At 30.5% G+C, this 20,061-nt stretch overlaps 1 protein-coding gene across 2 annotated transcripts; it reads left to right on the top strand.

Moving 5' to 3' along the window:
* The first annotated feature begins 5,356 nt into the window (after nucleotides 1-5,356).
* On the top strand, nucleotides 5,357-19,883 carry LOC113849901 (protein TSS-like). 2 transcript variants are annotated; one of them, XM_027480139.1, is made up of 26 exons: nucleotides 5,357-5,607; nucleotides 5,766-5,869; nucleotides 5,986-6,047; nucleotides 6,653-6,745; nucleotides 7,699-7,771; nucleotides 7,936-8,211; nucleotides 8,299-8,366; nucleotides 8,468-8,599; nucleotides 9,781-9,822; nucleotides 9,996-10,520; nucleotides 10,614-10,774; nucleotides 11,295-11,811; nucleotides 11,914-11,976; nucleotides 12,070-12,171; nucleotides 12,584-12,889; nucleotides 13,105-13,197; nucleotides 13,307-13,408; nucleotides 13,528-13,632; nucleotides 14,028-14,161; nucleotides 14,515-14,698; nucleotides 15,104-15,235; nucleotides 15,529-15,641; nucleotides 16,229-16,316; nucleotides 16,611-18,893; nucleotides 19,017-19,057; nucleotides 19,156-19,883. In XM_027480139.1, the coding sequence occupies exons 2-24, from the start codon at nucleotides 5,809-5,811 to the stop codon at nucleotides 18,714-18,716; spliced, it is 5,538 nt and encodes a 1,845-aa protein (XP_027335940.1). In that variant the 5' UTR covers nucleotides 5,357-5,607; nucleotides 5,766-5,808; the 3' UTR covers nucleotides 18,717-18,893; nucleotides 19,017-19,057; nucleotides 19,156-19,883. The 2 variants fall into 2 exon arrangements, with proteins under 2 accessions (XP_027335940.1, XP_027335938.1); XM_027480137.1 differs by having other exon boundaries at nucleotides 19,017-19,493.
* Nucleotides 19,884-20,061: the final 178 nt, after the last annotated feature.

The raw sequence follows: 20,061 nt of genomic DNA, 5'->3' as shown, positions 1-20,061 counted from the left end.
TATAAAGACAACAAAAGCTTGTCATTACATTTGTTCATCCATGAAATTTTTTAAATTTAAAATGTTAATTGATTTATTTCTCCAACTCGATTACATCCAAAGATGTTATGTACATTCATTTTTTTTATTTTCTTCAGAGGGGGTTGATTTATAAGTATGTAATCCTTAATTTCGTAATTTTTTTCTTTTTTATATAACTTAAATATGATAAATCAAAATAAGTAAAACATAAGTATGACTTGCATTTTTTTTTTGTCTTACAATAAAGGTTTTAATAATTTTAGGTGTGAAATCAAATCTCCTATAAGTGTCAGATGGGTGACATGTAAATTATCCTGCGTTCTTCTTTTAAAGAGATAAACATCTTTTGAAATAAATTTTAAAAAATTTGTAACATCAAGGATAAACAATTAATAATAATTAAATTTAATTGAAAATTTTATTTGTTAATATTTTTATAATTTTGATGTAATAAATATGTACTTCTTCCTAAAAACTTTCTATTACATGTTTAAACTCATAAATTTTTAAGTATTGTCATAATTTTAACCTTCTGAATGAAATCTAGACAAAAAATAATTAACTTATTATTTTATTATGCAAATGGTATTTGCAGATTCGATGTGTAAAGTACATAATCAAGTTAAAAATATTTGTATTGCTTTAATTTTATTTTTTTTATGTACAAATTAGTTTTCCAACAAAAAAAAGATGAATTTATAAACAAGTTAAAAATTTCAGCCCATAAATTTTATTAGCAAGCTGACAAATTTAAGAATCAAGCTACACAACTTTTTTAAAAAAAAACTAAAATAATATAATTAACATTTTTGATAGGCCAAATAATTTATTCATTCTTTAAAATTTGTCAAATTTAAATTCAACCAAGTTCACTTTTTTCTAGAAATTTATTTAAATTAAATATATTTAATTTAAATTTTCTTTTTATTTTTGATAGAGTTTGAATTGAAAATTTAAATTCAACTCTCACATTAACTAAAGTTTAAAATTAAATTTTGAATTCAAAATTTTTTAATTAAAATGAGATAAAAAATAAAATTATAATTTTAATTATATGAAAGAAATATTAAAAATGGACTTTTAAAAAATTAATGTAAAATGTTTAATTTTTTTAAAATTTGGTCAAAATAAGAAAAAATTAAAAAATAAAATTTAACAATAAATAATAGTATAAAATGTGTTAACTGTGAATTTCAAACATGTAAAATAAATTAAAATGGGTAATATACTAAGACAGTTATACATATTGCATTCTAGTGTGAGACTTACATTCAAAACTCGTCACACTTCATAATGAAACATGTAATATCTTCCTCCCATATGTAACACTCTTACTATGAGTTGTATATTAGAGTGTGACTAAGTGACTTGTTCTTTTTAGTATTATTTAATAATATTAAATTTATTTGTTTTAATAACTTAAATTTTAAATATATTATTTTGATAAATTTTTAAATTGTCTTATCATAATAATAATAAAAAAAACCACCAATATGCAATAGCCTGCCTATTTGTAAAACAAAAACGCTATTATTTTAAACATACAAATTATAAATTGCATGTTAACACAGAACACCATGAAAATAATTTTACTTTTTAACAATTTAATGAGTAAAAATATTAAATATGTAATAATCTGCAACAAATTGTCCACATATCATTCTCAAGAGAATCGTAGGTTATCCACTTACATGCAACACGACTTCCTAGTCAGATCAAACGTGCAAGTTTGGAACCTCGAATGTTCATTGACTTTTAATTGGATTTTTTTCTTTTTAGAAATAAAAGTTATCATAGCAATTTGAATAGTTAATCCATCAAATTTTTATTTTTTTATAGAAGAATAATCAAATTTAAGCTTGATATAATGGTAACGTTTTAACTTTTTAAAAGTGAACAAAAGAAATCACGTTGAATGGTATTAAAAATATTGGTCAGCCTAACTTATTTTCAGAAGCTAATTATTAATAAATAAATTGTTTAAACTTTTTAAGACTGATCAAATTTTTAGTTGTTACGAGACATTTTCACATTAAATTGTAAAAACTCTTTAATAAAGATAAGTTCTTCATTGTTTCTCACATGCACTTTGTCTTTTTTTAGCAGAAATTTATTTAAGCAAATGAATGTTTACCGTGTGAAATTTTCTACAAGTTATATTTTCTGAGAGGTTTATTTTTTAAAAATGTTAAAAATATATTTAATATGTCTTAAATATTTTTTAAAAGATTATATAATAATTGTTGAGAATGTTTAGATGACATTTTTTATTTAAATATTATTTTTTAGGAATATGAATGATTCTTTTAAAAATATTTCTTTACTTTATATAATAATTAATAAATTTTATTTATACTATTAATTAAATTTATGTTTATTTAAATATTAAAAATATATTAAATTAAATAATAAAATAAAATTATAATATGAGAACATTTGTAAAATAAAATTATATAAAAAAATTAGTTTATATTATATTATATTATAATAACTGCAAATTCTACCATAATTATGTTTTCTTAGAAAACTGAATTAATTTTCTTTAGAATGTTAGTTTTTGGGGGAATACTTTTAAAGTATTTTGTATTGAATATGAAAATTTAACATTTTGAAAACGAAGTCATCTACCAAATATCTCTAAATAATCAATTTCTATACAAAAGTTTAAGAAAAAAAATATTATTTTGAGATTTTTAATTTTATTGAGAATTAAGTGTTTATTCAACCACGCACAACCAAACTAATTAAGCATGTAATCAAATAATCACAAATATTGAGAAAAAATTGAATTAAAAGTAGAAAGAACATTTCCTAATTAAAAGGCTAAAAACGACATACACCTGAATTTTCTTGCAATGTTTGTAATTTATACTGCGGACTTTTCGATTACTTGTGATTACAAGTTTTTATCCTTCTAATTTTTATTGAATTCCCTGTTTAAACATTAATTACCACTGTCAAGTTCTATTAGTAAGATACATATTTTACGGTTACTCAGCCTTATACATACAACGTTTAGCTACATACTTCTGCTTTTTAAAATATAAATAAATTTAAATTGAAGTTAGTGGTTTAAAATATAAGTAAATTTTAATTAACTTTATTACAATATTTTTTATTTATGATATATGACATCGATAATTTTATATAACTTTCAAAATGATAAGATAAAATTTTACTCAAAACAAATTTCTAAAATTTAACTTTTTCTTTTTATAAATAAGTTTTTACTTTTGACATAAGAACTTAAATTATCAATTATATTATTTAATACTAACAAAAAGTTAAATTATTCGTAAGTGATTTATTATTCTGTGTAATAAATATGAAGGGTATGTTAGAGATGGATTTTAGCTTTTAGATTAAGTTAAAAACATTAAATGATATTAACTAATTTTTAATAAATATAATTTAGTTGTTTTTCTTATATTTGAAATTGAAAGGAACAATTACCTATAAAGAAGTGCTAGAAATATCCTTTACAATATACTTATTTTTAACATTTTTATTTAAAACTATAAAAGTATAAGCTAACATTAATAAATTAAAAATAAAAAATTCGTATTATTTTTTTTATAATTTAAATAAATTTTAATCCATAACTAAAAACATATGAGAAAACGTTTTGCTTACACTCCTATGAAAAGTGTTATAAATTTCAATAACTGTTCTAATACAAAATATTTGAACATACACTTTGTGGAAAATAAATTATTAATTTGACAGAATATATTTTCAGGCTTAAATTTTTATATATATAAAAGTTTATCATGTAATTCATTGTTAATAATTAATTAATTAAATGTATTTAAACTTTGAATATCACACTTTACATTATTAATAATCTCAAAGATATTTTTAATACTCTTGTGGATATTGTTATTGAATTTCACAGTGTGTTTTCTTATGGGATGTTTAGAGAGGGATGACAAAAAAAAAAGTTATACATTAATAATTAAACTGTATTAAAAATAATATAAAAAATAAAATTAATCTAAAATTTTATAATTTTTATTATCACATTCTTAATTTTTTTAGATTTTAATATTTTAATAGTTTTGTAATCATATAAATATTATTTAATGAATAAAAAATATAAAAATAATTGTAAGAGAGAGAATGAAATTTTCACATTTGTAAATATGAAATATGAAAGAGTGAAGTCCACTAAATTTTTTATTTCACTCATCCATTTCAATTCAATCAAACTACCTCATACAACTCTATTTTATCTCTTCTCATTTTACTTAACACAAACGCAACGTTAGTTTAATTTTTCAAACTAACCATTTAATTGATATATATATACAATTTAAATGCCATAATTCATGTAAATTATTAATTTAAGTAAATAATAATAAAAAAGAATGTATTAATATTTTTGTTTATATCACATATATTACATAGAAAAAATAATTTTCTTTTTGAGTCGAATAGAATTATTATAAAAATAATTTTTTAAAAAATATTTAAATTTAACAAAAATATTAATTTTGATTATTTATATATAATCATCTGATTAAAATTTATTATTATAGTAAATTTTTTTAAACAGTTTTCACACTCTAAATTGGAAACATAATATTTTAATAAATTAGACCAAATCATATTAAACGATCAAATAATTTCAATTTTTTTTCCAATTTAACACTCCACTTGCACTTAAACAAGTCCTTGTCTTAAAATTTTACGAATTCCTCCAATTTTGCTCAGATTGCCAAATTACTAGATATTTCAAATTCAAACAACTCACATTTCCCAGAAACTTTTTCATAGATGGCAAGAGATTCTTTCTTTTTCAAAAACAATAGGAAACAATCATTTTTTTAAAAGAAAAAAAAATTTGCTTATTTCAAATCCAGGCCCATGCTCCTAGAATAAAATGTTTGTCGTTTCATTACAATTATCTCTGAATTTATTGTGAAAATGAATAAAAACCCATTTTTTCTAATGCAAATTCAACCTTATGTAACTGAAAACTCTTTCATTGTTTAAGTTCTTAATTAGAATTTATAACTCAAATTAGGCTTCCATGTGTGGGCTGTGGACCCTACTATATATGCTGTGGTCCCCTTTTCACGTCCACCAAATTGATGCTACAGTATTCAAAAGTAAAAATAAATAAAAATAAATAAAAATGCTAGAACTAGATTATTCACGAAATTAAATTTTTAAAAAATGCTTATAAAAATATTATGCATATAAAACAAAATAATAATTAACCTGTATAAGCAAGCTGCCATAAAATGCCAATTTATCATTCTGACCGTTGAATCTCATCCCTTCCTTCCTTATCATACTACCCTCCCATCTATATCTCTGTTTCCCTCTGCCATTTTTCTTCCTCTATCAATTTTCTTCCTTCTAGTGGATGAGAGCTCCAACACGAAAACCCCTTTGAAGTCTCAAGTACCCCATTTCTTTGCATAAACACTCATTTTCACTTTTTACTTTATTCCTATCTAGTTACTTAGTACTTTGGTTATAAACTCAACAACTATGCATTAAAGGCCTTTCTCTTTCTCTCTTATAATCCAATTCAACTACCCAACTCCTATAAAAGCAATACCTGCTTTTTATTCTCTGGTAAATTCTTTTGTAGTTCAATTTACACCTATATGTATACATATGGAGTACAAAATTTCTTTGCATATAATGAATAATTGATGTATATATTTGTAATTATAAAAATATGTGTGCTCCATGAATCGTTAACTTGTGCTTCTGTGTATACTATGTGCCAGAAAGGTTCAAGTTCGATATTTTGTCAATCTCAAAGGAGTGGAAATGGCACCAAGAAACAGTCGTGGAAAGGCCAAGGGAGAGAAGAAGAAGAAGGAAGAAAAGGGTAATGAAATTCTAAATCTGAATGATTCTTCTTGTGCCATTAATTATGAGTTAAACAGTTTTTAAAGCTTGTGTTTCACTTAATTTATTTATTTTTTTCGTTTTGATTATTTGCAGTTCTTCCTGTTGTCTTGGATATCACTGTGAACCTTCCCGATGAAACTCGTGTTGTTCTCAAGGTTTGTTGTTGAAAAAAAAGGGTTAATTTTCCAGCCTTGTGGTGGCTTTTTTTTGGGTGCATTAGTTAATGGCAACAACTTCATGTGTGTTTTGTTGTGATTTTCATAGGTATCTTTTGCTAGATTGTTCCTATTAGTGCTGAACTTTAAGCTTCTTAGTTTATTATTATAATTATAAGATTAAACATAAGTGCCAGCCATTAGTTCACTTTTCCATTTAAAAATTCTTATTTGTTTTCTTTACATATTATTTCTACTGGCCATCTCTATTGTGAGGCTTAACAAGCAACAAAAGTCCTAATTTCTAAACATGTGATTCACGTTAAGCTTTGGTTTGTTTTTTTGCATCGTATATAGAGGCGTGCACTTGTTGCATAATGTCCATAAATACAAGTGCGTGGCTCTGGAATGTCATTATGACTGTATAAACTTATTGACAAAATATGAATCACTTGATTGTGAAGAAAACAACAAACCCAGCTTGAAAGCTAATCGTCTTACGCATAACTTGAGAACCACTTTATTATTGTTTTTTTAGTCACATAAATTGATGCAAAATACAAATTTAAATGATTAAAATTTTGGCTTCTTTTATTTTGAAGCAGGGAATATCAACGGACAGAATAATAGATGTTCGTCGGCTTTTATCGGTGAATACAGAGACATGCTTTATCACAAATTTTTCCTTGTCGCATGAGGTAAATTAATTTTATAGCATAATTAATAATTCAAATTATTATAATTTCAAATTTTCAGTTATTTAATCATTGCTATATAATGGAACCATTTACACATTTCTAATTCTAACCCACTAGCTTGGGAGATCATACACGTTGCCGTATTTAATGTCAACATGTTTGATATCTCTTTGACAAGGCTAGACATAGATAACCAATAGAAAGCAAACATCGTCATCTCAGAGAAAATACAAACAAAAAGGAAATTGGTACGTTTGGTATATTGGGTGACACAACCAATCCCCAAATCAACCAATAAATATCAGCCTCATAAAATTATGAATGATAAATCTTTTTCAAAGGTACAAAAATAAATCCTGAATTATGTTCATATAAAAGAGAGGTAGGATTTTTTTCATAACCAAGTTTGAATTTTGATGTAAAATATTAAAAAATTTAGAATTTCATAATAGATGAATTAAAATGCAATCCATACTTCCTGCTTCTTTGAAATATTGTTCAAATTGAATTATCTAACTTTTTATTTACTTTTAATCGATTTGATTATGAAATAATATTGCTGAATTATATGACATCATACAGTAATTTTAATTTTTTTAGCACTTGTAATAGCACATGGTAAAAGATTATATATAATTTTTATTAAAATAATATAATTCAATATAATTTAATACACTGATAATATTAAATGTTATAATTTTAATAAAATTTATTATACATAACTTTTAATGTGTAATATTGTATGGGTTAAAAAAATAGCTAATTTATATAAAAATTAGGCAAATATAAAGTTTTGATGAAATATAAAATATTCAACAATAATTATATAATTTAATCCAGAATTGACTAATTCAAGTAATTTAACCGTTAGTTTAAATTTAACATTAAATCATGATTAACTTTTTCTTTAATTTATATATTTCTATCACCAAACCCTTTTTATAACAATACAGGTACGAGGGGCCCGTTTGAAGGACACGGGGGACGTGTCCGCACTGAAGCCCTGCGTCCTCACTTTAGTTGAAGGTATATTACATTATATAGTATATTATTATTAATATTAAATTATTATTATCGTTCCTTTTTTAAAAAGAAAAAGTACTTTTTTATTTCAACGAAAAAGAAAAAGAACTACCATTTACGACGTCGTTGTACTCATCTTGTTCCTCATTCAAATTTCATACATGCAGAGGATTACGATGAAGATCGAGCAGTGGCGCACGTGCGAAGACTCCTCGACATCGTCGCCTGCACCACCAGCTTCGGTCCGTCGTCTCTGCCGCCTCCGAAAAATGCAGCCGCCACCGTGCCGAAGTCCGGCACGCCTCAATCGCCGCCGGCGAAGCAACCTCCGAAAGATGCGGTGGCGGCAGCGGACGTAGATGGAGAGATAAGCCACTCGTGCCCTAAGCTGGAGAATTTCTACGAGTTTTTCTCACTCTCTCACCTCACTGCTCCTCTCCAATGTACTACACTCTTTCATCCTCTTTCGCACTCTATTCAGTGTAACTGTATTACTCTGTGTCGATAACGGAGTGTGTGAATCGAAGCAGATGTGAAGAAGGCTTCGAGGCGGCGCGTGGAGGAGATATCGGAGGCGGATCATCTGTTCTCGCTCGATGTGAGGATTTCGCCATTGAATTTGTGGTTGCGCGTTAAGGTATTAGGGGAACGGAAAATGATGAATTGAAACGCGCGTTTGTTTGTTGTGATGTGACGCAGGTGAAGCTGTGTAACGGGAAAGTGGTGCATGTTGAGGCTTGCAGAAAGGGATTTTACAGCGTTGGGAAGCATCGGATTCTGTGTCATAATCTTGTTGATTTGTTGAGACAGCATAGCAGAGCTTTCGATGATGTTAGTCACCTTCGGTTTTGTTTTTCTATCCAATTTTCTTTTTACCTGTCTTGTGCTTACAATAATTAGAGTATAATTAACATTATTAATTAATTTGAAATTAAAATATTATATTTAAAATAATTATTATAAAATTTTAATTTTTAACTTATGATAGTTTGTAATTGGAAAATAATATAGAAGTGTGTTTTATTTTCTTTCGGTATAAAGAAGCATGTTTTAAAATAATCATGATTTTTTTATATGAAAAAAGAAAAGATATCAAAATTAGACGGAATTACAAAATATATGAAAAAATTTTAAAAATTGTTAATGAATTTTTTTTACTTTAATTTTTTAATTAATTTTTAAGAAATCACTAATGACAATTTTTATACTTCATAACCTTTTATTCTTTTATGTCTATTGACGATTTTTGAATCTTATATTTTTATAATTTTTTTTAAATATCATATTTTAGTATGTATTATATTTAAAACCCACGATTAAAATAATTAGCCAACCATCATTATAATAAATATATAATTTGGTAGGGGAGAATGTTATCTGGGTTGCTTTGTTCAAAACTTTTAGAGTTGAGGATTTTTTTTCATTATATAATTTTGATACATTGTCGATAACTATTTTTTCATCATTAATTAATTAAAAATTACATTAGATAGAATTTTTAAGTAACTGTTAGAAAAGTTAACCATCTTTAATTACATGACAAATCTTGATTGGATAGTGGTGTAATTTTTTTTTACTATTCAATTAAATTCAATGTTTATTGAGGACGCATTTAGGTAATCAGTTTAATTAAGTATTTATTTAATAAACTCATATTACCTGTATAATTTAATATGCAATTATTAATCATTTCATATGGTTTTATTAAATAAGTTATTAGCTCAGTATGATTTCCTAGCTTAATTTAATAAACTCATTACGTGTGAGGTATACAGTAATTTTAATTGTTGCTTTGGCTGATTTAGAGGCAACTTTGGGTTACAATGGATAACTCGGTACAAGTTTAATGTATGTTTAGATATTGATGTGCAATATAGTATGGGAGATCAAAAAAAGATATAGATTTCAAGTTGACACGGTTTCAACATTCCTACTGACGGTATTATATGTATAATGCGATTTACGTTAGTTATGACTTAGTAAAATTACAAATTTTAACTGTTAATTTTCAGGCTTTCGATGATCTCTTGAAGGCATTTTCAGAACGAAACAAGGTATTGAACAACGTTGGGTTTGTTTTCATTTTTTGTTTGTAGTGCGAAATTTGCTATAAATAATGAAAAGAACCACAGAACATGTTTGACATGTATTGGTCCATGTAAATCTTGCTAAGTGACTACCATCAACATTGTATTTATTTCTGCTCTATGCTCCATTTTCTTTTCAGTTTGGGAATCTCCCCTATGGCTTCAGAGCCAACACATGGCTTGTTCCTCCTGTTGCAACACAATCACCCTCATCCTTTCCTCCTCTTCCTGTGGAAGACGAAACATGGGGAGGGAATGGTGGTGGTCTTGGAAGAGATGGAAAGTATGATTTGGTTCCTTGGGCCAATGAGTTTTCATCTATTGCATCTATGCCTTGCAAGACAGCAGAAGAAAGGCAAGTTCGAGATAGGAAAGCGTTTCTTCTGCACAGCCTGTTTGTTGATGTTGCAATTTTCAGAGCAATAAGGGCTGTTAGACATGTTATGGAAGAGCCCAATTTTAACTGCTCAGTTGCAGAAAACGATATCAGTTACACCGAGAGAGTAGGTGACTTGAGTATCAAAGTCTGGAAAGATGGTTCTGTTGCGAGCTGTAAGATTGATACTAAAATTGATGGAGTTGAAGCTACTGGAGTAAATCAAAAGGATATAGTAGAACGAAATCTACTGAAAGGAATCACTGCTGATGAAAATACTGCTGCCCATGTATGATGCTTTTTTTATATATAAAAGTTGGTGATTTAGGGCTGCTTCTTTTTCTTTCATATAGTTGATAAATGCTTCTTATTTTCTACGCAGGATGTAACCACTTTAGGCGTTATCAATGTAAGATATTGTGGTTATGTAGTCGTTGTGAAAGTTGAGGGTGGAATTAATGAAACTGTTAACTCTCCATCTCATCAAAATACCGAGTTGTATGATCAGCCAGAGGGTGGTGCCAACGCCCTCAATATTAACAGGTTCCTGAACCTTTCCACGTTACCCACTCACTAGTTTACACCCTTACATAATATTAATGTCAGATTGTTGTGCACCGTCCCTCCTTCTCTCACTCTCCCATTTATACTGTTATTTGTGATTTTTATTAGCTTGATCTACAACATGAGTGAGAATAATCCTTTGGAATGAAATCTAGCCAATATTTTGGTTTTGTTTCTTAACTTTAGCAATGTAAAAACTTAAATAACCCTTCATTCTTTTTTTGCCTTCTTTGAATGTTCGATGTACGTGTTATGTTGCACGAAGTTTTGAGCTTGCATTACTTTTTGATATATGTATTGAGCTGTACTCCTTGAAGGTTTGGATCACTTATGGTTTGGTTCTAGGTCTAGGGGTTTTTTCTTTCAAAGTTATTTTTTAATTTTGAATATATTTCTAGATGTCATTTTTTCTTCATAGCTGCTGTTTCAATTTCATTTGGATGATCAAATTCTTATCACATGACAATACGTTCTGCAATTATTTAATTGTTCCTTGCAGTCTGAGATTACTTCTTCACAACACAACCACACCAGAAAACAATAAACCAATGACCCAGATACAGACGTTTGAGAGTGAAGAGCTTGGTGGTTCCCATGCCTGTGTGGAGAGACTGATTAAAGAAAGTCTTGCTAAGCTTGAGGAGGAAGAACCAGGAATTGACTATTTTGTAAGATGGGAACTTGGAGCTTGCTGGATACAACATTTGCAAGACCAAAATAGTACTGAAAAAGATAAGAAACCATCTTTGGAGGAGGCTAAGAATGAAATGAGGGTCGAGGGTCTTGGGAAACCCCTTAAAGCACTAAAGACTTATAAAAAGAAATCCAACTCAAGCAATCCTAATTCTGCATCTGAATATTCAAAATTTAATCAGGAGGCTGAAAGTACTTCATTTCCCTCGGCTGAATCTCAGCATGAAACTTCAGCAGCTGAGAATGAGCTTGTTCTAAAAAGGATATTATCTGAGGAAGCTTTTGGCAGATTAAAAGAATCAGGAACTGGACTTCACTGCAAGGTCAGTCTTCTAGGTTTAACAAAGCATTTTCAAGATTTGTAACAACCGAGCCAAACCATTTTAATCAAGTGTCTGAACCCAGTTATCTCTTGTCATTAACAGTCCATGCAAGATTTGATTGACTTATCTCGAAAATATTACACAGATGTTGCTCTCCCGAAACTGGTAAGGATATAATTTTATTTTGTTGATTGTTTGCAAGGCATTTTGGTTAATAAGACTGGTCAGTTTTATTGTAGTCTTAATTGTGCAATACAGGTAGCAGATTTTGGCTCATTGGAACTCTCACCAGTTGACGGCCGTACTCTAACAGATTTTATGCATACTAGGGGTTTACGAATGCGTTCTCTTGGACATGTTGTGAGTGCTCTAAAATTATTCACTTTATACAGCTATAATAATACATCTATAATAGGAAGCCATTTTTTCTGCCCTAACTGTCCTTTGTGGTTGAGTATTTTGTTCCTTTTTCCAAACTTCTTCTACAGTCCAAATTCATGAAATGCAGTTGTCCAATTTCATTGATATCTCTATCATAGTATCACTAGCTCTGAAAATATGACTTAGAGACAATATATTTTGGCCAGTCAGATTTTTCAACAGATTAGTTCACTTTCTCTTTCTATTTGCATTAAAGTATGTGTTTTTATTCTTTAAGTCTGTGACACATCTTTTTTAAAGGTTTTAAGGGGGATTTTGTGTCTTGGTTTAGAATCATTTATGTAATCCTTCTTTATGTTTTCTGATATTTGCCTTTTGCTTTTCTTGACAGGTCAAGCTTTCAGAAAAGCTTTCACACGTGCAATCACTTTGTATTCATGAGATGATAGTTCGAGCTTTTAAGCACATCTTGCGGGCAGTGATTTCTGCTGTCGACAAGGAGAAAATGGCTTCATCAATTGCTGGTGCACTGAATTTGCTGCTAGGTGTTCCTGAAAATAGAGAATCAGATGAAGTTTATCCCTCAGTGTGGAAATGGCTAGAGTTGTTTTTGAAGAAACGATTTGATTGGGATCTGAACAGGTTGAATTACAAAGATGTGAGGAAATTTGCAATTTTACGTGGCTTGTGTCACAAGGTACTGGAATCTAGAACTATTCAGTAGAATTCAAAGTTCCTGTTGTTTATTGCTCTTGCATTATAGATTGTGGTTTTATATAGTCATGCATTTATATTTTTTCTAGTTTCCATTTTCTGCTTGAATATTGTCACTATTCATATTTATGACTATCATTTGACACTGAGTAGTTGATCATTGACAGTTTTGTTTCATATCATAACTTTTTATTTTAGGTGGGAATTGAGCTTGTTCCAAGGGATTTTGATATGGATTCTGCGATTCCCTTCCACAAATCTGATATTGTCAGCTTGGTCCCAGTTCACAAGGTAACACAAAAGACATGTCAAGTTAATTATAGGTTCTCTTGCATATTTCTTTGAAGTAGGTTAAATAGATCCAAACTTTGTATGTAATGCTCATGCTTATACTTTGCAGCAAGCAGCATGCTCCTCTGCAGATGGAAGGCAGCTCCTAGAGTCATCCAAAACTGCTTTAGACAAGGGAAAGCTTGAGGATGCAGTTACCTATGGCACAAAGGTATCTGTATCCCACATCTTTGTTTGGAAATCTTCAAACTGTGTTGAAAAGGTTTTCCAACTGTCAATACCTTTCATTTTGGAATTGTACTGATATTTGGTATAATTCAATGGTGACAGGCTCTTGCTAAGCTGGTAGCAGTATGTGGTCCCTACCATCGGATGACGGCAGGAGCATACAGCCTCCTTGCTGTAGTTTTATATCATACTGGAGACTTCAATCAGGTCCTATTTGTCTCAATGTTTTGGTATTGGTGACCATTGTTTCTTCCGTAACCAATAAGCACTTCAATCTATCCATTATGTTCATCAATAAAAAATTTCCATATTCTCAAGTGTTTACATTTTATCAAATGGAAGATAATCCAATTAAAAGTTGAGGAAGAGTGAAGTCCAAAGCAAACATTTGGAGAATTTTTTTATATGGACTTCGCCCAAGATGTGATGGATTCATTAAATATTAGATTTTTAGTCAGCCCTATGGTCAATTGACATTTTAATTATATATTTCAGCCATCGTTTATATGCACCTTTGCCAAAAATATATAGTCTACTACTTTTGTCTTATTAAAGTTCCAGGATTGGATTTTAATTCATTAAGTCGTTTACTTTAATTACAGGCTACAATTTATCAACAAAAAGCTTTGGATATCAATGAGAGAGAGTTAGGTCTGGATCATCCTGATACCATGAAGAGCTATGGGGATCTTGCAGTTTTCTATTACAGGCTTCAACACACAGAGCTGGCTCTTAAGTATGTTTGCTTTAGTACAATATAATGATGCATAAATTTTTGAGTGGGTTTTTAAAGTTTAGTTTGGTTTTTGAATTTATATAATACTTGCTTAAACTTTTAATTTGAAAATGAAGAATTTATCTAGAGAGAAAATGAAGTGTAAGAAAGAGGAGGATTGGATATTCTAGTATTCTTACTTTCGGCTGTATTTGATAGGATAATGTAGGTTTACTTTTTCTTCTTTAACAGAAAAATTTATTTGTCAATCACCTCAAATGTTGTATAGATGGGTTTTAAATTTTTGGCATATTAATTTGTTAATTTCAATTTTTCTTCTGATTTTGCTTTTTATTAATTCAATATGCAATCAGGTATGTGAAGCGTGCTTTATATCTTCTGCACCTGACATGTGGCTCATCTCATCCAAACACTGCTGCTACTTACATTAATGTGGCTATGATGGAAGAAGGTCTGGGAAATGTACATGTTGCTCTCAGATATCTTCACAAAGCTTTAAAGTGCAACCAAAGATTACTTGGGGCAGATCATATTCAGGTCTTATTCATTTTATTTCCTGATTTTACAAATTATGACAATTTGTTTATTTTGAATGAATTTTATATCAAATGGTGTACTTAAATGCTCTTTTAAATGTTTCATAACTTGGAATTCTCAGCAGTGTATGAATTAGTGAGCTACACCTTTGGCATAACTAATAAATAGCATTTAAGTTCGATGGTAGATAATTTTGAAAATTTGTTAGTTTGATGGATTGAAAATGTTGATTTTCCTTTCATATTAAAGGCTGATATTTTCAGTACTTGTTTCAATTATTATAATGATTTGAATTTGTAAAATATCTCAGATCTTAAAGAAATTTCTAAAACTTGTATTATTTATTTAATGAAACTTCTCATCTGTTATAACACTTGCATGTTCTTGGATGTTTATTCTCTGCAGACAGCTGCCAGTTATCATGCAATAGCAATAGCGCTCTCATTGATGGAAGCATATCCATTGAGTGTGCAGCATGAGCAAACAACTTTGCAAATTCTGCGAGCAAAACTTGGCCCTGATGACCTGCGTACACAGGTATACTGTCATATTGAAGTTTATTACTAGCGCCTAAAACGGTTGTTAGTTGGTTTAGAATATAATGCTACAACAAACATAACAGAATACAGCTTTGTAATTAAAAGTAATATAGTTGATAGATTGAAGTCTTGATGTTGTAGAATAGTGTTTAAATTGTTTGTACCTTACATTATGATTATGTGTGATGGTGTTCTGTGTTCTTAATAGTCTTGGTTTCTCTTTCTCTTAAAAAATGCATGGAGAATTGTAACTGTTTGCATAATCTACAGTTTTTTTGATAAATTCGACAGGATGCTGCAGCTTGGCTTGAGTATTTTGAATCCAAGGCTTTTGAGCAGCAAGAGGCTGCTCGAAATGGTACTCGAAAACCTGATGCATCAATAGCTAGCAAAGGCCATCTAAGGTATTGTAAAATTAATCTCAGCAATGTGGATCTGATGATATTTTATCGACTGATTGCTTCATCAGGATGTTCTACTACCATCATGCACATTTTGTTTGGTGTCTTTTAATGGAAGAACTCTGTTAAGTTTTCATATTAGAAATTGTAGTATGTAATTTTGGTATGAAAGGTTGTGGTTGTTACATTCTTTGAAGTTTCTTGTTGACTGTCTTTGATTCAGTGGTCTGGGTGTTCTGATGGCTGGTGGAAACAGCTCAATTTTGTTACTTGTAAAGAACTTTTTCTGTACTTATCCTGCAATCACGGACATCTAGAATTTCAAAGTGACAATTCTAAGAACATTAGACATGGACACTGCACATATATAGACACTGCAAACAGCATAGTCTAATCTGCATGTGACTCAGAGTCGTGCCTGAAACAGATACAAATCTTATTTTATGTGTGTGCGCTTCATATATTGATTTGTCAACATTGGAGTGTGTGTTTTCTGTTAAAAAAATATTGATATCTACAGATTGTGATATTCGTGGCATTTACGGATACCTTTTGTAATCATAACCTTATATTTCTGTTGAATTTGTCAGCGTGTCAGATCTGCTTGACTACATTAATCCTAATCACGATGCTAAAGGAAGAGATGCAGCATCAAAGAGAAGAAGCCAGATAACAAAGGTATGCTACTGATTCACTGATCCTGATAAGTTCAACTCATAGTTTCAGTCTTTTGACATTTAGGGAAAACAAAATTGCCTGATTTATAATTACCATTGGCAATTAATCCAATTTATTTTGAGAAGGAAGTAACTAAGGTTTCATAAATGGATATACCCAGTGGAGGCAATTTTTCTTACCTTGGAACTGTTACATCTTTATATAATTGTGTGAACTGGCTTCTTGTTCTGCCTTTTGCATACATCCACATTTTCTGTAGTACAATTGTATATATATTTGTTAATTAATTGGCAGGTGAGAGCAACATCCTATAAAACCATTGGCACGACAAGTTCTGACGAGTCATCAAAAGAAATTCGAAAAGATGCTTCAGATGAAGAAGAGCTACCAATACCTGAATCAGTAGGTAATGCAGATTCCGAGCAGGAGAGCAACTCTGCACCTGATTCTGAACAGACTATTTTGACAAAGATTTCAGACGAAAAGCCACAAATTTATGGTGAAATCTTGTCTGAAGCACATGCTGATGGAGAGGATGGATGGCAACCAGTTCAAAGACCAAGATCAATTGGCTCATACATCCGGCGACTGAAGCAGAGACGGGCAACACTTGGCAAAGTTTATAGTTATCAGAAGAATGTGGATGTTAGTACAGAATATCCTTTAGCAAGGAGTGCTAATCAGAATAGTAGGTATTTTTTCTTGAAGAAGCGGACAATATCTCATGTGGGTTATACAGATAATCATAATGTAAACATCACCCAAGGCACAAAGTTTGGAAGGAAAGTAGTCAAAGCTGTTACATACAGGGTCAAGTCCATGCCCTTGACTTCCAAGACTTGTGCAAATGAGACAATAGAAAATGGTGACAAGCTATTCAATTCTCTCTCAGAATCTGATCCTAATGATGTTAATCCAGCTAAGAATTCTATAGTTAGCATTGGAAAATCTCCTTCATACAAGGAAGTGGCCTTGGCTCCTCCAGGGACAATCTCCAAGTTGCAGGTCTATAATCCTCAAGGTGAGATTCCTGTTAGCTGTGAACATAACGATGGCAAAAATGAAGAGGAAGATATTGAAGCTGATAGAAATGTTAATCTAACCCTGAAAGAGGTAAATGATACGGTTAAAGAAAAGTATGATGATTCCTTATCAGATTCTGTGGATGATTCACAAGATGGTGCTGAAGTTGCTATTGAGGGGAATGAGGAAACTCATTTCATTGATGCTGTGCAAGGTAATTCTAGGACTGATGAGGGGCAATCAGGAGACATCGAGGGTCAAGGAGCAGTTGATAAAAGCTTATTGATTCATGCAGTTGACAATCCAGAGGATTCTTACAAACAAGAATTTGACGTGAGTAATTCATCAGGAAGTTCAGAACCTAGTGATAGTACAAATACCATTTCACAGAGTGGTGAGGATTTAAGGGTCAATTTATCACCATCAAGTCAGAGCAATATTGGGAGCATCCCATATAAGAAATTGTCTGCATCTGCAGCCCCATTCAATCCATCACCTGCCATTGCACGTGCTGCACCAATTGCCATGAATATGCCTCTTCCTTCTGGTCCTGCTGCTGTTCCGGCAATTGGCCCCTGGCCAGTAAACATGAATGTTCACCCTGGACCTGCTAATGTGCTACCCACTGTTACCCCAATGTGCTCCTCTGCTCACCATGCATATCCATCACCACCACCAACACCAAACATGATACAGCCACTGCCTTTTATCTATCCTCCTTATACTCAACCTCAATCAGTATCAAATAGCAACTTTCCAGTCACTAGCAGTGCCTTTCATGGCAATCATTTCACATGGCAATGTAATTTAAACCCCACCATATCTAAGTTTGGTCCTAGTGCTGTTTGGCCTGGTTGTCATCCTGTGGAATTTCCTCTTCCAATACCGATGGTTGAACCAATCCCTGATCCCATTTCAGAGTCACAAGTTCTGTTTCATGGTTCTGAAAGTCCAGGTTCAGCTTCAGTTCTTCCTGAGGACATTGATAATGTTGGGGATTACAATAAAGAGGTAGAAAGTTTAGAATCAGAGAGAAGTGAAAATGAAGCAGTGAGAGTTAGTTCAGAAACTGTAAAACAAAATGGCACTCCAAATTTTCACGGGACTGAAAATACTGGGAGCAACCCAGATCATAACATTGGTTCAACTGGCAACACTAGCAGTAGTGAAACAAACATGGATGGTGAGAAAACCTTCAGCATTTTGATTCGGGGAAGAAGAAATCGAAAGCAGACTCTGAGAATGCCAATAAGTTTGCTTACTCGACCTCATGGCTCTCAGTCATTTAAGGTTATTTATAACCGTGTAGTTAGAGGAAGTCATGCTACCAAGTCTATCAATTTATCTTCTAATAAAGATTGTACTGCAACTGCTTAATCCACAGTTCTTTGTTGTCACTGATGAAGCATAGAAGAATTATTGAGGATAAAGAAGTAAAGGACCTCATAATTTCACATAAGAGAGACAATTTCAACATTTCTGGAATTCATTTACTAATTGCTCTGCTGTATCAGCTTCAGTTTTATAGCTGCACTGTCTTTTGAAAGGTTTCTGGTAGGTCTTCCACTTCTATATCTTTATATCCACAGAATTTGATATATTTGAATCGATGAACCCTTTAGACCATGCAAATCAGATTAGACTGGCTAAAACTTTCAATTTCTTGAAATATTGCAGATGACTGTCTCTATGGATTGGAGGCTTTTCTTTAACATCAGGTATTATCCCGCCTACTTTATTGGTTCCTTTCCCTGAAAGCAGAGTTTTAAGTGCCTGGAATGCACTGAAACCAACTACTTTTGCTTTAATATGTTAGTTGCTTGTGGAACAGCATTCATGCTAATCATCTTGCTCAGTCTTCATTGCAGTCGGTTTTGGGGTTTCAGAGGCACCTTCAAGGTGAAAGTTTTGGTCCTTTACGTAGTTAGACAATTTTGATATAATCAGTTTCAGACTAAAGAATCATTTCTAATTAATATTATTTTTTTGTTACACCATTGTCAATGGCTTTGATAACTAATTTTGTTTAGCTGTATATACTTTCTTAATATTTTGTTTAGTTAGTGGTTCTTTGTTTGTTGACTGGTTATTGAATTGTTACTACTGAAATCATGTGAAGGAACATATTAATAAAAATCATTATTATTTTTTAAATAGATAAAGCCAAAGTAAACCTTGTTATTGAATTTAGTGTGCTTGTCAGTATCTCAAGGTAACTACTAACTTCCTAATGTAGTGATTTATCTTTTTTGAGTTTGTATAGATGTTTCATTGTAAGTATTGGAAATGCTAACAACATACTCTTATACTCTTTTGAACACACTCTTCAACTTGTAATTGGTTTTTTTTTAAAAAAATGAAAGTTATTTTTAAACAATCAATTTACAAGACAAATGGTTTAACTTTTTAAAAAATAGACCAATCACAGTGTATTTTGCTAGCATTTATATATACATATATATGTGTGTATGGATATGCATTATGTACATGTCATATTGCTATATTCGCGATAAAATTTAGACGTTTGAAATATTAAATTGTTTCAAGAATGAAAAGAAAATTTAGTATACTAATTTTTTTTTAATAATAGAATAAATATTAGTATAAGCTTGCTTTGATTATATTTGCTCTCAATCTCTAAACCTAAACTTCTTTTAGAGTTGATCGTTTTAAGTGGTTCAAGAGTCTAGACTTTAGTTGTTCTTACTAACTGAGCGCAAGT

This window comes from Abrus precatorius, unplaced genomic scaffold (assembly GCF_003935025.1).
Source record: "Abrus precatorius isolate BTA unplaced genomic scaffold, Abrus_2018 Scaffold9, whole genome shotgun sequence".
Lineage (NCBI taxonomy): Eukaryota > Viridiplantae > Streptophyta > Magnoliopsida > Fabales > Fabaceae > Abrus > Abrus precatorius.
This window is presented reverse-complemented; position numbering and strand designations above follow the sequence as displayed.